Below are 19,371 nucleotides of genomic sequence, written 5' to 3' on the forward strand. Positions count from 1 at the left end.
ATTTTTTCATAATGAAATAAAAATCAAATAATTGGATGTTGTACAAAAGCTTGTGATGATTTATGTATAAATAAAGAAGACTTTTCTGAGTTGTCCATTATGAGCATTATGCCATACTGGTCCACATCTCGTCCCTCCTCTCCCTCTGCCTCTTCTCACCGATCCATGCATCATTTGCAAGCTCTCAAGTCAGCTGGAGCTGGTCCCCGGTAAATGTGGGCATTGTTTTATGTGGCTTGTGAATGAATATATGTGTGTGTGTGTGTCTCCGAGCACAGCCATGGAAAAGAGGGCAGGTGTCTCCTGGGGTACCCTAGCTGTCAGAGGTGAGTGGCTGTTCCTTGGGCATTTCTCACTGCCAGCATGGACAAACAAGACAGAAACCTACCAACACTCTGGGTTGTTTCTGACCTAACAGATTCTGGATTTGCTTATTCTGGAACTAAGATGCAGGCATACAAGTATTAATACCTAATTTTACAAATGTTAATGAAAACAGAACAGTGGAGTTCAGCAAATTAGATACTGAATGGGTATCAATTTTCACTGTCTTCTCTTTTTCTCCATCATTGGAAGTTCCATTGATTAGCTATAATCAATGGAACAGAACAGTGGAGTTCAGCAAATTAGATACTGAATGGGTATCAATTTTCACTGTCTTCTCTTTTTCTCCATCATTGGAAGTTCCATTGATTAGCTATAAAATCTCAAAATTCAACTATTCTCTACAATAAAGCCTCAAACACAAGCCCGCTGTGGGAACTCTGTCTCGTTCATCAACAGGGAAGATTGCAATTTGGAATGTAGCAGCCTCCTCCTAGAAAGCACTGCACACTGTAGCAGCCACAGGGCCAGAAGGCCTGGTCCCCACCACCAATGATGTGATCCCTGCATTTCAGGCCTCAGTCAGCCAACAGGCTGAGGCAACGCTAAAGCTTTCAGAATCAGTAGGTACATGTGCCACACAGTTGACCAATATTAATTATCAAGGTCCATCCTTTTAACAGACCACAAAAGAAGATGTACTTCCAGTGTATCTCCTCCATGGAGATCCTTCCAACTGAAGTGAGTCAAATGTGTCAAACACATTGGAATCAAGGCCCATTTGCTGCTGGTAGTTTATTTTCAAAAAACAACAGTGATGAATCCTGTCAAACTGGTTGCATGGTTCCTCAGATCCTCCAGCAATCTTATACTCTTGATTTCACTTACATAGAAGCAAGATAAATTTTCCAACTTCAAAAGCTCCCATGTGCCTTCCATTGGGCTACTTCTCTGGCTTACATTTTCAGTTTCATCATAAATCTTGACTCATTGAAATAAGGTTCCACATAACATAACTGAATTGGAATAACTGCCTGTGTCTAAAATATGAACTATATATAGAAAACATTTCCAATCTCCCTTTGCCCATTTCTACATGGGTAATTTAGGTAGGCTAAAATGTCACCCTGTTTTAAAAACTCTGAACACCTAAAAGGAAACTAAGCCTCCTTTAATAATCTGTTCAGAAAGTTGTGTTTTTCCCTGTGATGCTTTCACTTGGTGTTCTGAAATCCTGTCTCTAGCAAGAAAGGATTCTCAACGTGTGTCACAATACATTTGCAGAGTTGATTGAAAGCTTGAAGGGCCACACGCAACACAGGTCCATGACAAGCCTGAGATATTCTTTCTCATCCTGTTACCCTCTTCCAGCTGTCTTATAAAAGTCATTTTTGTGTTGATTACCTGAAACAGAGAGGAAGTCATCCACTGATGTGATGTCATCCACGGCCTCAGTCAGCACTCGAACTTGCTTTTCCCACTGGTCTTTGAAGACGTCCATGTTATCCTGAGCAACCTTACTCTGTGGCCGGGCAGCCAGTGTGAGAGCAGCATTGATGACCTATTTGTTAGAAATAACCCAGGTCACGGTGACCACACTTTACAAAACTGGAACAAGCTGATCAAACACCATGTAGGTTCCGCATGTAAGTAGGTTTTTTTCAGTGTTCAAAAAGACATCAAAAAATATGAAACAGAAAGTACACTATTCAACTACCATTAGTTTTTTGCTGGCTCTTCTTTGCTTGACTTCCTCTTAAGATAAAGTAATTAACTTTCTATGTCAGAAAGTGTTTACTGGACAAGCCTTATTTACTTACTTAGGCAGATGTGGCAGACATACAAGTCCTGCTTTGTACATATGCAAGCTTATAATTTAGTTGTTGAAATACAGAAATAGATATAAGCACTTAAATCACAAACCAGAGTAAACAGAACAAAGTCAATATGCATGAAAGAGTAATTGTCACTGTAATTTTAAAGAAACTGCAGTAGTTAGAAGTTCTTTGTGAGAAAGGTAGCCTTGAAACAACCCATAAATGATGGTTACCATTTTTCAGTTGATGGAAATGGGGAAAGGGGAAGATGGGGCTGTCAATGTTGGACTGTAAAAGGTCCTGAACATCAGGTCATTCAAGGGCTTTAGAAATAAAATGAAAGAGGCTTACCTGAGGACACAGGCTGTCAATCTGGGTGGCTGCCATCCGGACTAACTTCACCCCTTCCTCATTGTTAGATATAGAACAGGCCAGGTTGGCAACCTGTAGGGAAGAGGATTTGAGTGAAAATCATATTGGCTCACGAGGAAAGCAAACTATCAAATGACCTCACATTTTCTCTTGTAACTATCCTTCCCTAAAACTCCTTTCACCAATAAGATAAGGGCACCCTTCACTGCTGAACCAGATACTGCTTCTTCTCATGCTAATTAAGGCGTTTCTACCAGAAGAGTAGGCTGTTAATAGAAAATTATTGCTTGAAGTTTCTCAAGCACACACAATGATGTCTTTCAACTGAGTTGCTTTGAACTCTTTCCCCCTGTGGAGTTCCCTGATTTGCCTACATACTCTCTCTCTCTTGAAGCCCTAAGATGTATCATTAAGTGAAGAACAGTATGATCTTGGCCACATCAGTACTCAACTCTGATCAGACAGAGAAATGCTACAAGCAATGCTTTGGATGTAAGAGACTTGGAGTTGAAAGTCAGAGTGCTTGACCTAAAGGATCTCCTATCTGCCTAACGATATTAGTCCAGCAGTATCCAATTCAAATGCATTCAGCTATGAGAACTGTGTACAATAGTCAAGCACGCTTCTTTAAGCAATGGTACCGTATATGAAAATTGGAATGTGAATGTCTAGTATAATAGCATTCAAATTTGATTTTTGTAATCTAGAAACAAATATTTAGCCCAGCATTAAGGAATCTGCAACCTTTGGGCCCAGCGCAGTGGTCTAGTGCCTAAAGTCCTCACCTTGAATGCGCCGGGATCTCATATGGGCACCGGTTCTAATCCCGGCAGCTCCACTTCCCATCCAGCTCCCTGCTTGTGGCCTGGGAAAGCAGTTGAGGACGGCCCAAGGACTTGGGACACTGCACCCATGTGGAGACCTGAAAGAGGTTCCTGGCTTCTGGCTTCAGATCTCTGAGCACTGGCCGTTGTGGTCACTTGGAAAGTGAATCACTGGATAGAAGATCTTCCTCTCTGTCTCTCCTCCTCTCTGTATATCTGACTTTGTAATAAAAATAATTAAATCTTTAAAAAAAAAAAGAAATCTGCAACCTCTATTGCAGTGCTTGGGTTCATATTGAAGCCTCATTTCATGACTGCAGTTTCCTACTAATACAGATTCTAGTTGGCAGCAGTGATAGCTCAAGTCGTAGGGGTTCTTTCTTGAACATGAAAAATGAATTCCATTGTCACTGCTGGTGTTGGCCCTGACCACTGTTTGCATCTGGCAAGTGAATCAGAAGATGCAAACTTGCTCTATCTTCTTCTGCCTCAAAAATAAACACATAATTTTTAAAAATTTAAGAAGGCAATGCCAGTCTAAACAGTTAAACTGAATTTAAATACCCTGCTGTAGCAGTTCAAATTCTTATTGCTCATCTTCAAGGAGGGGGGGAGTTGGTAATTCCTTGGCAAAGGTCAATGGCACACAAGCCACCATCAAAGCATTGATCATTTTCATCAAGCTGATATCAAGAGGACAGGAGGATGGGGATTAGAAACACCAAAGGAGAAATACAGTGAGGGCTAGGAACATAGGGCAAATGAGGCAAGTGATAAGCAAAGAATCCCTGGAGCCTCCTGGCCACCTGCCCTTTGCTATCTTACCTCTCCTCCTCAAAGCCAGGTTATTTCCTGGGGCAATACATTGGTATCCTGGGATATAAAAATGCACATTATCTAGGCCTACAATGTCATGATACACTTAAATAACAGAATGTTGGACTTGTGACTTGCTGAAGGACTATACTATCATAATAATATGAGGGGGAAAAGTGGGAAGTAGGGGAAATTCTTGAGCCTATGAAACTATCATGAAAAAATTTCTGAAACAGCAAACCATTTTTGAAGTGTAAATACAAGTATAAAGACATACAATGCACATGTGAATAGCTTCTAATAAAAAGGCAATGGATACTGTGGAGCAATGCAGAGTTCTCAGAAGCAAACATCAGCTGGGTCTACAACTAACCAGCTACACAAGACACTTAACATGCAGAGGACTCACTCTGTATCAGCAAAATCCATTGCATAAATACTAGAAATATTTTCAATGATTATTTGAATGAATCATTAGTGCAAAGAAAACTGCTTAAAGAAAGATGGAGGGTACAACTTAAGGGTGACAAGGTACATTAGTAGAAGAAACAACAACCTAATCAAGTTCCAAATACTACGTGCAGTTTCTTACATTTCATAGTTTACCTATGAGTCTTCAGGTATTTTTAAAACTGAGTGGCAAAAGTCCATACTGTGAGGAATAAGCCTATCTGTACACATTCTCAAGAAAAGACACCACACACTCAGAGGCACCAAGTTTTATGGAAGCAGAGCAAATTCTAATACCTCAGGTCTCCTGACTTCTGATTCTTTTTCTTACATCAACATACTGTCTCCATTGGGCATTTTGATTAATGTGTGTTATATAGTTGCTATATCCATATTCTGATTTAATTATTTCATATTCCCATACCTAATTGAGTGTATGACACAATACACAAGCACAGTATGACTGTATTCCCACAGAGAATTGATGCTCCACATTTATTGAATGAGTTAATTAAAGCAGTTTTTAGATTTAGAACTTGCATAAGTGACTGAGTACATCATAGATGAAAGATGCTCTCAAAGACAAAATTATGTTCTTCCTCTGACTTGTCTTAGCAACTTTCACATTGGCTCTGGCACCAATCCATAGCTTTAGAGTGAACAGGGAGATGGGAGGAACCCTGCATGTACTATGTGCCACTTGATGAAAAGATACAACATTACCTAGGAAGTACTTCCTGCCCCAAACACAGAATCAGGAAATGATCAACACTTATCCTCAACTCCCAGGTTATAGGAAATTCAAGAAACAATGAAACATGTAGCATAAAACCACATTACTGAACTCAAAATTCCTGTTAGCGAAAAATAGATCGGCAACAGTCTTAGACTTAATTTTTACACTCAATGGAATAACAGCAAAATTTTACAAGTATGTAAGTGAATGTATGAAGGTACATTTATTAAATTAACAAGGAAATTTAAAATTGGTCAAATATTTTAAGATATTAAGGATTTATTTGTGTTCAAACTTCATTGATAATTTCTTAAAAGACTCCACAACTTCTAAAGATAACCATTCAACATCTTTGTCGACAACATGATATGTTTCAGATGTTTCTCAACTCTAGGGGTTAAACAAGGGTAGAGGTATACAAAACACAAGACCAGCCGTGCTTCCTAGCGACTGAAGCTGAATGATGGTGGTTGATGGCTCATTATACCTGTTCTGAAATGTGCCAGGAATCTTTCATAAAATTGTTTTTAAAAAGTAGAAACCACAACCTATTACATCCCTAGTTCAGCGTAAACACTTCCTTATATCTACCTGTGTGACTCTCAGAGTGGCACAATATAAACTAAAAAGAAGCCTGAAAATAGTTTGTAGTTCAGGTATGTAAATAGTGGAGACAATGCACTTTCGCTTATGTAACTTTTAAAATATTTTCTCATCCTTAGTTTAAATCAACTCTTATGGCTTAGTTCTAATGTAGGAGCCATTTCACTCAACATCTTATGAAGGGAATCTTAGTAAGGGAACCAGTGCTATAATACACGGCATAAATAAAGGGCTGGCAAACAGAACACCAATATTTTTTTTGTTTTACTAATCCATAAATCCTAAAGTTTGGTAACCTTCACTCTTCAATGTACTTGTGTTGTTTAGCTCCACTTAAATTGGATACAACACTGCCTATAAAGTATTTCTTACATTAGTCATTGAGTCAATTCAAATTACTATCTTCCTTTTTTCCTACTAGCTTGCGTTTCTCTTCTCACTGCATCCATTGGTGTCAGTGACTTTGAACAGGATTGAACGAATTTTTATCCCTACAATCACATCAGCAAATTAACCTGTGCTTCATTCTTCAAGGCAGTACCCTGTTCGTAATGTAGTTGGAAATGCCAGCTGACATTTCACCATCCATCCCAGACTACTGCACACAGTATGTACTTGACAGACTTCAACTGCCTGCATTTTAACAAACATTGATGTTATTATATCAGAAACTGTTGGTAAAGTAGCATGCCTTGGTTTTTCAAGCACAATATTTTTCTTCCCTACAGTCATTGTAACATAAAAAAGGGAGAAAAGGAGCTGGGAAGAACACTAGACTAGAATTACAGACATAACAATATTAATGTAATTAGGCAAGAAACCATGAATGGATTGAAGCCTAAAATATGTTGAGCAATGTGGTTAAATGTGAGGGCTATTTGAAAGTTGCTCAAATTATCCAAGCAGGTGGTATTTATAGGACACACACGTGTCCAGCCAGCTCTGGCTTTGGTTTTCTCCTCTCAAACTTTTTACAATCTAACTGAGGTAAAAGGAGTCACTGCCTCTCTGGAGGTTTAGAAAACAATAAAGTATAACATTAAATATTAAATTGAGGGCTACTTATAGCAACTTACTATTTCTGAAAGTTGAAAAGTTTGAAAATTTGAACGTTGTAGAGCTCCTTGACTAGTTGTTGTACAAAAACCTCAATCTGCTACGGAAAAAAATCCTGCTCCCTAACAAAGGAGCATAGTAGATTTGCACATGTTAACAGTCCGATCAGTTGTAGCTTAAAATACAATTATACTGGAGCCGGTTTCATGACATGTTAGGGTAAGCCTTCCTATGCAGTGCCAGCATTCTGCTTGGGCACCAGTTCATGTCCCACCTGCTCCACTTACAATACAGCTCTCTGCTAATGGCCTATAAAAGCAGAGGATTGCTCAGTTTTGAACTCCTGCATCCACATGGAATCTGGAAGAAGTTCCTGGCTTTGGATGCACTCAGCTCTGTCCCTTGTGGCCACTGGGGGAATGAACCTGTATAAAGCTATCTGTCTCAGTAACTCCAATAAAATCAAATCTTTTTTAAAAGGTCAGCTATCCTAAAGAAAAGTAGGAAGCTAAGCAGTCATTTCTCACTTCTGCACTGTCAATGACAAGACTTTAAAATTTAAGTGATCCATCTTGAATGGCAACCAGTCAACACCATGGAGAGGTATAATATTCTGGAATGTTTCTTTTCTTATTGCCTAACTAGCACAACCTTCTGGGTGCTCAATGACTGTATTAGTTTTGCTGTTTTGGAGCACGCTGTGTAGGTATTTGAGGCAAGCATCACAACATCATTACTAATAGTATAAAGCAATCAACATAATGGGCAAAAACTGGTTCCTCTAGAAAGTAACTTGCTCCTTCAATTCTATGTTCAATTGCAGCCATGTCTTAACCCTTTCAAAATTAGCTTAGCTGAAGCTTAAATTTGGACATACTTATTAAACACACACACACACACACACACACAAATCCTGTGTGCAAACATAGCATAGTATGTTAAGCTGCTGCCTATAATTCAGACATATGTTACTACTGGTTAGAGCTCCAGCTGCTTGGCTTCCACGTCATCTTCCTGTTAATTTACACGAAAGGGCAGTAGAAGATTCTCAAGCATTTGGATCCCTGAATTGAGCTTCTGGCTTAATGGTTTCTGGCTTTAGTTTGGTCTAGCCCTGGATGTTGTAGCCTTTTGGAGAGTGAAGCAATGGATGAAACCGTCTCTTACTGCCTTCTGCTGCCTTTGAAATTAGTTTAAAAATTCTATATAATTCACAAGTCTAGGCGAACAACACAAGGTGACTACACAATTGAACTTTGTGGACACAATTACAGGATGCATTTCGATCTGAAGCTAAAATGACTGAAAGGCTGAACTTTAACTAGACATTAAAAGACTTTCATGAAGCAAGTGTTCAGTCATTTAACACCAAATGACATGAAAGGCATCAGAAAGATGAATTTGTTTTTCCTTCTGGGATCCTGAAAATCAAATTACATTTTTAAAAATATTTGTGATTCTGTTGAATTTCAAACATCAGCACAAATTCAATGCATTCAACCCCCAAACAATCTAGCATGAATTTTTACAACTCTAGGTACAGTAGAGTTTTAAGAAGCATGCACTGGTCAAATATGAAACAACAGCAATCTGGAGATCCATAAACCACTTGCTCTCAGGTTAATATTTTATTAACATTTTAATTTTGATGATAAAGGAACTCATTTACTATTTAAGGGAAACTGTTTTAATTAGTAGCCCCAAGTCATATAGTCATAAAACCACTAACAGAAAGCATGATTGGCACAAATTTCATGCCTTCCATTAGTTTAATAGAGTGACAAAAATGAAGCATGCCATGGCCTCCACCTAAAGGTTTGTTCCCAACTTACCTAGAGAGTGATCTCATTAGCAGATAAAGATATTAACATAGATAAAACTTTAACAAGTTTATGGCAAATGAATATCCTGAATGAATTATGCACGAATTTTATATACCTTATATCAAAGTCATCTGTTCATGCCATCCTCCATAAACATTTTGGAGCACCATGCCTACAATGCCAATGTTCCTATAGGATACTGGATTACAGATGGGGTTTTATAATTCAATAGGAAATGCAGTCATCCCCTTCCTTGAAATCCAGGACAAGCAAGATAACAGCAGGTGATGTTAAGATGGAATATTCAGTCTTAAGTAGGCTATGGGCTTCCGCAGAGGTGGACATGATAGCTGACCACAGTGCCTGCTTCTGAAGCTGCTTTGAACAAAGCCAAGTCTTTTGAACAAGCCAATGTCCCCAGAGAACATTTTAGAAGGAAGTTCTTCTCATGCAGAGGTATTATGGAGTGCTTTCAAAATCTAACTGCCTCACACTGGTATGAGTTTATGAGCCTGATTAACAGTAACTGAAGTTCTGGAGAAAAGAGACTTAAGCAGCAGGGATAATTTGATCAGGAAAAGATGGCTCAGTAGAAATGAGCAGCTGGGGGAAGTGTGAACGTACTAGGAACAAAATGAAATAATAAACATGTTTCCATGTTTCTGATTTAAATGACCACTCTAAAGCATCTGACACTCTTGATCATTCTGTATGGTTGGTTTTTTTTCCCCAGCCCTGTAGTTATTAGCATCTAAGAGCTCTGGAGTGAAGCAGCCCAGGGTTACATTTGTAACTCTTACTCAACCCAACAGTGCAGAATGCATGGCATTGCTGGGCCTTGATTATCATCATTATAAAATATGAAAAGAGAGGATCCAAAGTTGGCCAAAAAGAGAATAGAACTTAAGCATTTTGAAGAGGGGAAGCAGATGGGGCAGGGGATATTGCACATTCCTAGAGGGAAGCTGCGGAGAATCCTGCAGGGCAAGCATTATGTGCTTCACAGAGAGACACTATGAAGACCTGTGAACCCAGTAGTCACCCAGTAGCCAGCAGAAACACCACCAGTGGCTCTTGCTGGAGGAAACTGCAGAGCACTCATGGTAGCTGGTGCCAGGAACACTGCTGTCCTCTCCGTGGGTAGCGCAAATGACAGTGATCAGCGGACCCTCTGTTACTGGTGATTGTGAGAGTCCTGATTGCAAAGTCCATGGAATTCTATGACTGCCAACAGAGCACAACATGTAGTTGGGTCTCTGTACATTCAATGTGTCTGACAAAGTCTAAGGGATCCTCGATTGTGCTTCGCTGTACTCTAGCAGGATTTTGTGCTCACACAAACACCACAGACATCCTCAGTATAGTTCATTCACAGGGTCTAAAGGGAGATATTAAACTCCAATACTAATTGGGAATTTCAGTAATCCACTTTCATCATTGGACTGTCTATGATAAAGTGAATTTGGAAATCAACAAGGCAAGAAACTAAAAAATGACATACATGGCAGTTATACACATGCTACTGAAGGAAGAGTCACAGAAGACATCAAAAGAAAATTCAAAAACTTTCTGGAAATGAATGAAAATTGTCTGAAAATCCTAAGGTATACAACAATGAAAGTACATAGCAATTAGTGTCTGTTTCATGAAAGCGGAAAGGCATCAATTAAAGATTCAATGCATCACGAGGACCCAGAAAAAACAAAGCCAATTAGTAGAGTATTAAAATCAGCTAACAAAAATAAAACAATGCTTAAGAACAGTGAGCCAAAGACCAGATTTTTTTTAAAAAAAAAAAAGACATACCCAAAATATACATAAAAGGGAGGGGAGGAACTCAGTAAAAGATGAAAAGGAAATACAACCAACACCTCAGATATATAAAGAATCACTGATTAGTAAAAATAGCTATATGCTAACAAATTTGAAAATCCAAAATGAATGGATACATTTCAGAACATATACTTTACCTCAGCTGAGTCATGATGATGATGAAAATCTAAATAGAGAAGTATGATAAGATTTGAATCAGTAATAAAGCACCTCCCAACAGAAAGGGGTCCGGGACCAGATGGCATCATCACTAAATTTTAACAAACTTTTGAAATAACAAAAAAGTTGGCAGTCATGCCCAACTTCTTCAATGAGACCACCATCACCTTGATTATAAAACTGGAAAAAGATACAGGGAAAGACAACCATAGAGCAATATTCCTGAATAACAGCACAAACTACTCAAAAACACCAGCTAATCAAATAAAACAGCACATCAGAAAGAACATTCATCGGGGCCAAACAGGATTTATCCTAGGTATGCAGAGATGGTTCATCATTCACCAGTCAATAAATATGAAACACCACAATAAACCAGTCCAAAAAGGAAAAATATCATAATGTTCTCCCTGATATATTAAGGCAACCTCATGCAAAATGCAAGATCAATAGCCCTTTTCATACTTCTTTTTCCTGTAACTCAGTTTATGATCTTTGTGTTATTTTCATTTCTTCAAAAAATTTTCTTCTCTTATTAAATTCTTCCATGACTTATAGGTCATACAGTAGCATCATTTTCTCCAGGGATATTTTTGTTTTCTTTTTTCATTTCTTCACTGACACATTGGTCATTCAGTAGCATGTTATTTAACTTTATGGTGTTGTAAATTTTTAAACTTTATTCCTGTTGTTGATTTTGCTTTGTGATTATTCATTTAAAGGAATGAATAGTGGACCTGGCGGCGTGGCCTAGCCGCTAAAGTCCTCGCCTTGAACGCCCCGGGATCCCATATGGGCGCCGGTTCTAATCCCGGCTGCTCCACTTCCCATCCAGCTCCCTGCTTGTGGCCTGGGAAAGCAGTTGAGGATGGCCCTAAGCCTTGGGACCCTGCACGCACATGGGAGACCTGGAAGAGGTTCCTGGTTCCTGGCTTCGGATTGGCGCGCACTGGCCCGTTGCGGCTCACTTGGGGAGTGAAACATCGGATGGAAGATCTTCCTCTCTGTCTCTCCTCCTCTCTGTATATCTGGCTGTAATAAAAGGAATAAAACTTAAAAAAAAAAAGGTTCAGGGGCTATATGGAAGTGGGTAAGACTATAAAAAAAAAAAAAGAAATGAATAGTAACCGAGTAATGGAGACTATCATATCCAATTGTGAAGATAAAATGCAGTATGCATCTCTACTTCCAAATCAAAGTTGGACTCCCAATGAAACTGTTAGATATATCTTAATAATAAGACACTAGACTGTCACTGTCCATACCCACAATGTCCTGACACACTTAGATAACACAATGATGGATTTATGACTGCTTATGAAGGACTATACAATTCTAAAATTATGCGGGAAATCGGTGGAGAGCGAGTTTGGGGAGGAGGTAGGGGAAATCCCAGAGCCCATGGAATTGTATAATAAGATAAAATAAAATTCAAAAAGTAAATGCAAAAAAAAAAAAAAAACACCTGAAGAATAAAGCCATGATTATCTTGGTAGAACCAAAAGAAATTTGATAAAGTACAATATTAATGAAAAAACACATGAAAATTAGATATAGAAGGATCATCTCTCAACACAATCAAGGCAATATATATATGACAAACCCATAGCCTGCATCATATTGAATGGGGGGAAGTTGAAGGCATTTCCATTACACTCTAGAACCAGACAAGGATGCCCATTCTCACCATGCTGTCCAACATAGTCTTCGAAGTACTAGGCAGACTCATTAAACAAGTAAAAGCAATCACAGAGATAGGAGTGGGAAATGAAGTTCAGGTTTCCCTGTGTATAGATGACATGATCCTCTAGAGAGAGCAACCAAAACACTCTACTGAGAGACTATTGGATCACAAACAAGAGACTTAAATTTGCAGGATATAAGATCAGCACTCAAAAGCCAATAGCCTTAGTACAAGCAAACAATTCCCGGAGCAAGACTTTGTGCATTAAAAGCTCAATCATAATAGATACAAAAAATTTAGATACCTTGAAATAAATTGTATCAACGATATGAGGGATCTCTACAATAAAAACTACAAAACACCAAATAAGGAAATAAAACATACAAAAACATGGAAAAACTGTGTTCGTGGCTTGGTATAATTATTGTTATCAAAATACTCACACTACCAAAAGCAATATACAGATTTAATGTGATCCCCAAATAGCTACAATTTTATTCTCAGTGCCTAAAAAAATTTTTATTCTAACATTCATATGGAAACACAAGAGACCCCAAATTGCTAGTGCAATTTTAAAGAACCAAAACAAATCTGGAGACATCACAATACCAGACATTAATATGTATTACAGGGTAGCATAACTGTTATTAAAATAGCCTGCTATTGGGAAAAACAAAACAAAATAAAAACCAGACCTGAAGATCGATGAACAGAAAAGTAATGCCAGTGATGAACCCACACTCCCACAGTCAACTAGATACTGACAAGCAAAGCAAAAATCACTCCAGAGAGACAAGACATCCTCTTCAACATCTGTTACTGGGCAAATTGGATCTACGTGAAACAAGATTCCATAGCACACATTATACAAAAATCAAATCTAGGGCCGGGCACAGTAACCTAGTGGCTAAAGTCCTCAACTTGCATGTGCTGGGATCACATACGGGTGCCGGTTCTAATCCCAGCAGTCCCGCTTCCCATCCAGCCCCCTGCTTGTGGCCTGGGAAAGCATTAGAGGACATCCCAAAGTCTTGGGACCCTACACCCACGTGGGAGACCCAGAAGAAGCTTCTGGCTTTGGATCAGATCAGCTCAGCTCTGGCTGTTGTGGCCAGTTGGGGAGTGAATCATTGGACAGAAGATCTTCCTCTCTCTTTCCTCCTCTGTGTAACTTTTCAACAAAAATAAATAAATCTTAAAAAATCAAGGATCTAAGGGTAGGACCTGATAACATTAAATTACTGGAGAAAAATATTAGTGATTCTTTGTAACAGGTGTACGTAAAGATTTCTTAGAGAGTACCACTGGAACACACACAATGATGGCAACAATAAGCAAATTAAGTTACATAAAGCTAAGAAGCTTCTGCACCATTATGAAAACCATCAACAAGGTGAAGCAGCAACAACAGAATGTGAGAAAATATTTGTGAATTCTGCAACTGATAGAAGATTAATAGCCAGGATCTATGCCAAACTCAAGAGACTCTACAAAACCAATAGTCCAGTTAAGAAATATGCAAAAGTCATGAATAGATATTTCTCAAGTCTACATTTAAATGGCCAACAGACATATGAGAAAATGCTAAGTTTAATTGACCATCAAGAAAATGCAAATACAACCACAATGTTGTTTCACCTCACCCAGGTTAAATGGCCATCATCCTAAAACAAGCAAACAGATGCTGGTGAACATGTGGGAAATACACTTTTGGTAAGAATGTAAATCAGTTCAACCATTATGGAAGACAACGTGTGGAGATTGCTCAGATTCTTGATAATAGACCTGTCACATGCCCCACTCTTGACATTTTTCCAAATGAAACTAAATCAGCATATGACAGAGCTGTCTGTATGGCTGCCTATAGTAGCTCAAGCCATAATATGTACAATGTGAAAATAACTCAGATGCTCATCAATGGGGGACCGGATAAAGAAAGCATGGTATAGACAAACTACTCAGCCATAAAAAGAACAGATCTTGTCTATTGTAATTAAATGAGTGCAACTGGAAACTTTATGCTCAGTGAAACAACCCAGTCCCAAAAAGAAACATGTTTTCATTAATCTCTGATAATTAATACACATGTATAAAAATGGTCATCTGTAGGTCTGAAAGTTACATTCTGGGATTTGATCACTGTGTATAATCTTTGTTTATGTACCTAAGGAATAAAATTTTTTGAATTTATTTATTCTTTGGTATTTTCTATTTACCATGTGTAATATCTTTACTTAATGGAGTGTGAAACTTTTAATTATGAAAGTAGTCTGTTATTAAAAAAAAAACAGCAGAAGGAAAACAGACAGAAGGAGAAAGATGGATGGGAATGTGAGCAGGAATGGGATAGGGTAGCACTAGTAAGCTCCTAAATCTCTATTTCAAATGTATGTGGAAGATGCTTCCACTTCACATAAAGAAGCAATTTTTAAACACTACTATTAGTAAACCAAAAGTATATAATTAATTAGAAAAAACTAACTTCTATAAAGTCATCACAGGGTTGAAGATGAGAAATGGATACCAGTGGTTACCCCAGTACCTATAAAGGATTTTACAAACTGTATTCTCGGTGTATTTTTTTCTTAAAAGATCACTGTAACAACATCAAAGCAGCTTTGTCATTCAATAAATACCAATGTAGTACCTGTGGGTTGCAAAATATGCAAGATGCAATTATTTATGCTCTGAAGGATCTTGCATTTTGATGAGAAGACATAAGTAAAACAAGATCATCCTTTGGGATCCAGAGCTCCTTATATGAAGTGATTTGCTTTCAAATATTCTATCTGCATGCTTCCATGAAGTTCATACCATCTATAAATTACTGTTACCATCTCAATGTAAATTATAGCTACAGTTACATTGCAGTATTTAGGGAATAATGACAAGAGAAATCTATACATGTAGAATATAAATGAATTTTTTTCTAAATATATTTCATATGAAGTTGATTAATTCCATGGGTATAGAATTTGTGATAGAGAGAGCCAATTCAATATGTTTTGAAATTTCATGATGAGAAATGCTAAGGAAATAACAAGGAAGTGATTATAAACAATAAAAGGTGTCTACATCATGACAATTTGCATAGTTTGGTGCATATTATGCACAGTTAGAAAAGATGAACACTCAGTGTATATCTTGTTTATTCTCATGTCTCCTGTTTTGAAATTTGTTTTCTTTTATATAAAATTTATTTAAATATCTAGTTTGAAGAAGATAACTGTACATCCTACTATACTTTCATTGCCTCTCTCCCTCCTACTATTTAATATTTAGAATGATATACTTTCATTTTCTATATAATCACAAGCTTAGCCCTCAACTAAATACATAAGTATAAAAACACCATTTTTCTCTATAATAAAATACAGTCTCAAATTGTCAATATCACTCAATATGGTACAATTTTTGTATTCTGTATATTAGCGTAAGTATGGAAAAACACAAGACATGGTTCTTTTTCAGACTATTATTTCACTAAACATGATGGTTTCTAGTTTTATGCAGTTTGTTTCATTCTTTTCTGTAACTGAGGACTATTCCATTGTGTATACATACCATCATTTCTTTATCCAGTCATCAGTGACTGGACCCCTGGGTTAATTCCTCATCTTTCTTACTTTGAGTTGAGCTGCTACAAATATGGGGCATGGATATTTTATCACATGCTGATCTCTTTTATTTTGGGTAAATTCCCAAGAGTGGAATGGCTTGATCATAATAGAACTACGTTTTTTTCAGATTTCTGAGAAGCCTCCCAACTGTCTTTCATAATGGGTGTACTAGTTTATATTCCCAACAGTTTACTTTCAATCAATATGTGTAACTCATGATGCCTTAATGTTGCTTTGCTATTTGTTAAGTATCTGTTAGAATACATTCAAGAGTATTCAGCATTAGATATTTAAAATCAGACTGATATACATCTTGTAAGAATCTAGTTTTTGCTCCTTTCACAAGTGTACTTTCCAAGGGCGGGGAGTTGGGGGAGGAGGTATTTGACACAGAGGTTGTGACACTGCTTGGGATACCCATATTTCACCTGGAAATGCCTGGTCAGAGTCCTAGGTCCAGTTTGCACTCTAGCTCCTGACAAACATGCACACAGAAACGTGGCAGGTGATGGTTCGAGCAACTGAATCTGTGCCACACATGTGAGAGATTGGGTCTGGGTCCCTGGCTCATAATTTCAGCCTGCTACAGCCTTGGCTATTGTAAGCATTTGGGAAGTAAAGTAAATGACCAATTTTACCCTGTCTCAGTCTGTCATTCTGCCTTTCAAATAAAATATATATATTTAAGAAGAAAAGGAATTTGAAGGACTTGCAGATAAAACCATCACCAGTAGCACTGTTATCCCATATGGAAACCAGTTCATGTTCCAGTTGGTCCACTATCAATACATCTTCCTAGTAATGGCCTGGGAAAGCAACAGAGGGTGACCCAGTGCTTAAACTCCCAGAACCTAGAAGAAGCTCCTGGCTTGGGCCTGGCCGATGCCTAAACATTATGACTGTTTGTGAAATGAACCAGTGGATGGAAGATCATTCTCTCTCTCCTTAACTTTTAAAATGAATAAAATTCATTAGAAAAATGGAGGTTTAGTATCAAAATCAGGAAAGATGCTATGGTACCTGTTTACATATGACCATATGACGATAATTCTTGTTTGAAAGATCCAACAATGGATCAGTTGCTAGTCCTCCAGGGTCACCAGTAACACACTGTATATTTATTCATCAACATTTTTTCCTTGACTTCTGTAACACACCGTCTGAGTATTCATCCAACTACTCATTTTACAAATCACAAGTAAAAAAAAAACATTTCTTTAAAAAGTGGATTTACATCTCCACATCTAACAACATCTAGCATAAAGCAAGGAAAATAGCAGCTCAATCCACTTTTTCCCATATACTAACTCCAACAAGTATCTACATGTTGCATAAAGATGTACAATATTAAAACGTGTAACATTCAACTTGGGATAATCTTGCCATATCTTAGCTGATCCTGCATTCTCTGACCCAGAATTTAAAGCACTTACTCATCGTATCATCCCCCTTGCCATTTAGCATTAAATCAGTACTCAGCAGTCAATCCCAAGTCAAATTTATACACCCCACCATACAAAACTATAAAGTAATTCTTTCACTGTCCCACCAAACCTTGCTTGTAGTTGTAGACTGTAGTCGTAGTTGTAGACAACACAAATCTGCATTCCTAGGGCTCCTGTGGGATGCACCACCGCTTTTTCTCATGTGTGCTTAGGGACATACACATACCAATAGCAAATGTTGTTTGCATGCCTCTGCCTAAATTAAAGTGATCAGTCTGCCCTGTTGACTTTAATGGAGCTAATCAGCAGCTCACATTCATGAACAAATTGATGTGCTTGCTTCATAGCTGAATCACTCAGCATAAATCTATATCCTTCATATATAAAAACCTCAGTGGTTCAAAATAATGCAATAAAGCATCACCTAATGCCTTGCTGATGTTAGTTCATCAATAATGTGTGGTTATGTTAAAAGGACAGGAGGGGTTTATTATGTGTTATCTAACATCATTCAATGGATGTAATATTCTTATAATTACCAAAGACTTTCTGGTATTTTGTTCCCTCCATCTTTGCATGAAGAAAATAAAGTGTTATTATTTACGTTTTTGTTTCTCACAGTTTCAGTTATGTAAATGAAAATTTATTTCTGGTGAATAAAATACGCTGATCTTCATGTATGTGGTCTGCATTTTAGTGGAGTGGGAACTTCAGGCCTTGTCTCTAACAACGTCAAAGAACTGTGGAAACCCATCCAGTACTTGACATTTAGCAGAAGACAAAGACTGGGTGCTTAATTAAGACCCAGACAAATAAATGAGTGCAGCTCTCTTCTATAGCCTAGTCTCATACATTACAAGATAAGCTGAAGCCTGCAGTCAAGATCCTAACCACAGTAGACATCATCAGACCCTGAAAACCATTGTTGGATTTGTGATGTCAGCCTCTTTACAAGGATTCCAGTGTAGAGCAAGATGGGCAGGAAGCCCACTTCGCATCTCAGGTCATATTCATGGGGAGGCTGGGGAAGAAAAAGAGTGCTACCACCAATTAAGTTTCCAGCAATCTGCCAAAGTTCAATTCAAAGTTCCTGTGTTACAGAAAAACATCCTAATAGTAGTAGCCCCAAAGAACAGATCACTAATTCCTGTCCAGTTTATCACCTGTGCCATCAATTACTACTTGCCACATCCTATTATTTTCATTGATTCTTTGCCCTATGTGTGGCTGGATCTATACATGTAGAATTGGATGTAGATCTAGCACATCTTCAATTAAACCTCGACCTCTTTAAAGATTCTATATTATGCATTCTTGCATTATACAAGAGCTTGTACACAACAGCTCCCCTACAACCTCACCCACTCTGCCTCCTCCAGTCCTCCCCCTCTCTCCCTAGCTCATTGAGCCCCTCCATCACTGCCTTTCAAATAAAAATATCTCAAGAAAAACCTGTGGTATTTATAAAACAAACACAGCTATCAATGTGCTCCTTGGCAATCTCACTATCCCACAAGGTTTCTTTTCCCTGCCTCCATCTGCCCTGACTCCTCTTGTATTGACTTATCAAAGGATGCTAATTGGTTAATAATCAAACTTGATCTTCACAAAGGTCTTCATAAGCAATGCAATACTTTAGCCTTAAGATGTTCCCAAGTTCTTCACAAGGCAAGCATTTGTGGAAGTGTTTAAGAAAAGAAAAACAACTTTAAATTCTGTCAACCTTACCTAAAACCCTTCTTTATTTTTTTCCTAACATTATTTGATTTTATAAATAAAGTTATATTGGAAGACCTCCTTGTCCATTTA

At 37.9% G+C, this 19,371-nt stretch overlaps 1 protein-coding gene across 2 annotated transcripts in view; it reads right to left on the reverse strand.

Moving 5' to 3' along the window:
- CTNNA2 (catenin alpha 2) overlaps nt 1-19,371 on the reverse strand; it is a 1,134,503-nt gene that overhangs the window by 92,762 nt on the left and 1,022,370 nt on the right. For both annotated transcript variants that reach the window (XM_004590715.2, XM_004590714.4), the window contains exons 10-11: nt 2,493-2,585; nt 1,729-1,885 (exon numbers count right to left, since the gene is read on the reverse strand). In XM_004590715.2, the coding sequence (XP_004590772.1) occupies nt 1,729-1,885; nt 2,493-2,585 (250 nt within the window). The remainder of the gene's footprint in view (nt 1-1,728; nt 1,886-2,492; nt 2,586-19,371) is intronic.

The sequence above is a fragment of the Ochotona princeps genome, chromosome 8 (genome assembly GCF_030435755.1).
Source record: "Ochotona princeps isolate mOchPri1 chromosome 8, mOchPri1.hap1, whole genome shotgun sequence".
Classification (NCBI taxonomy): domain Eukaryota; kingdom Metazoa; phylum Chordata; class Mammalia; order Lagomorpha; family Ochotonidae; genus Ochotona; species Ochotona princeps.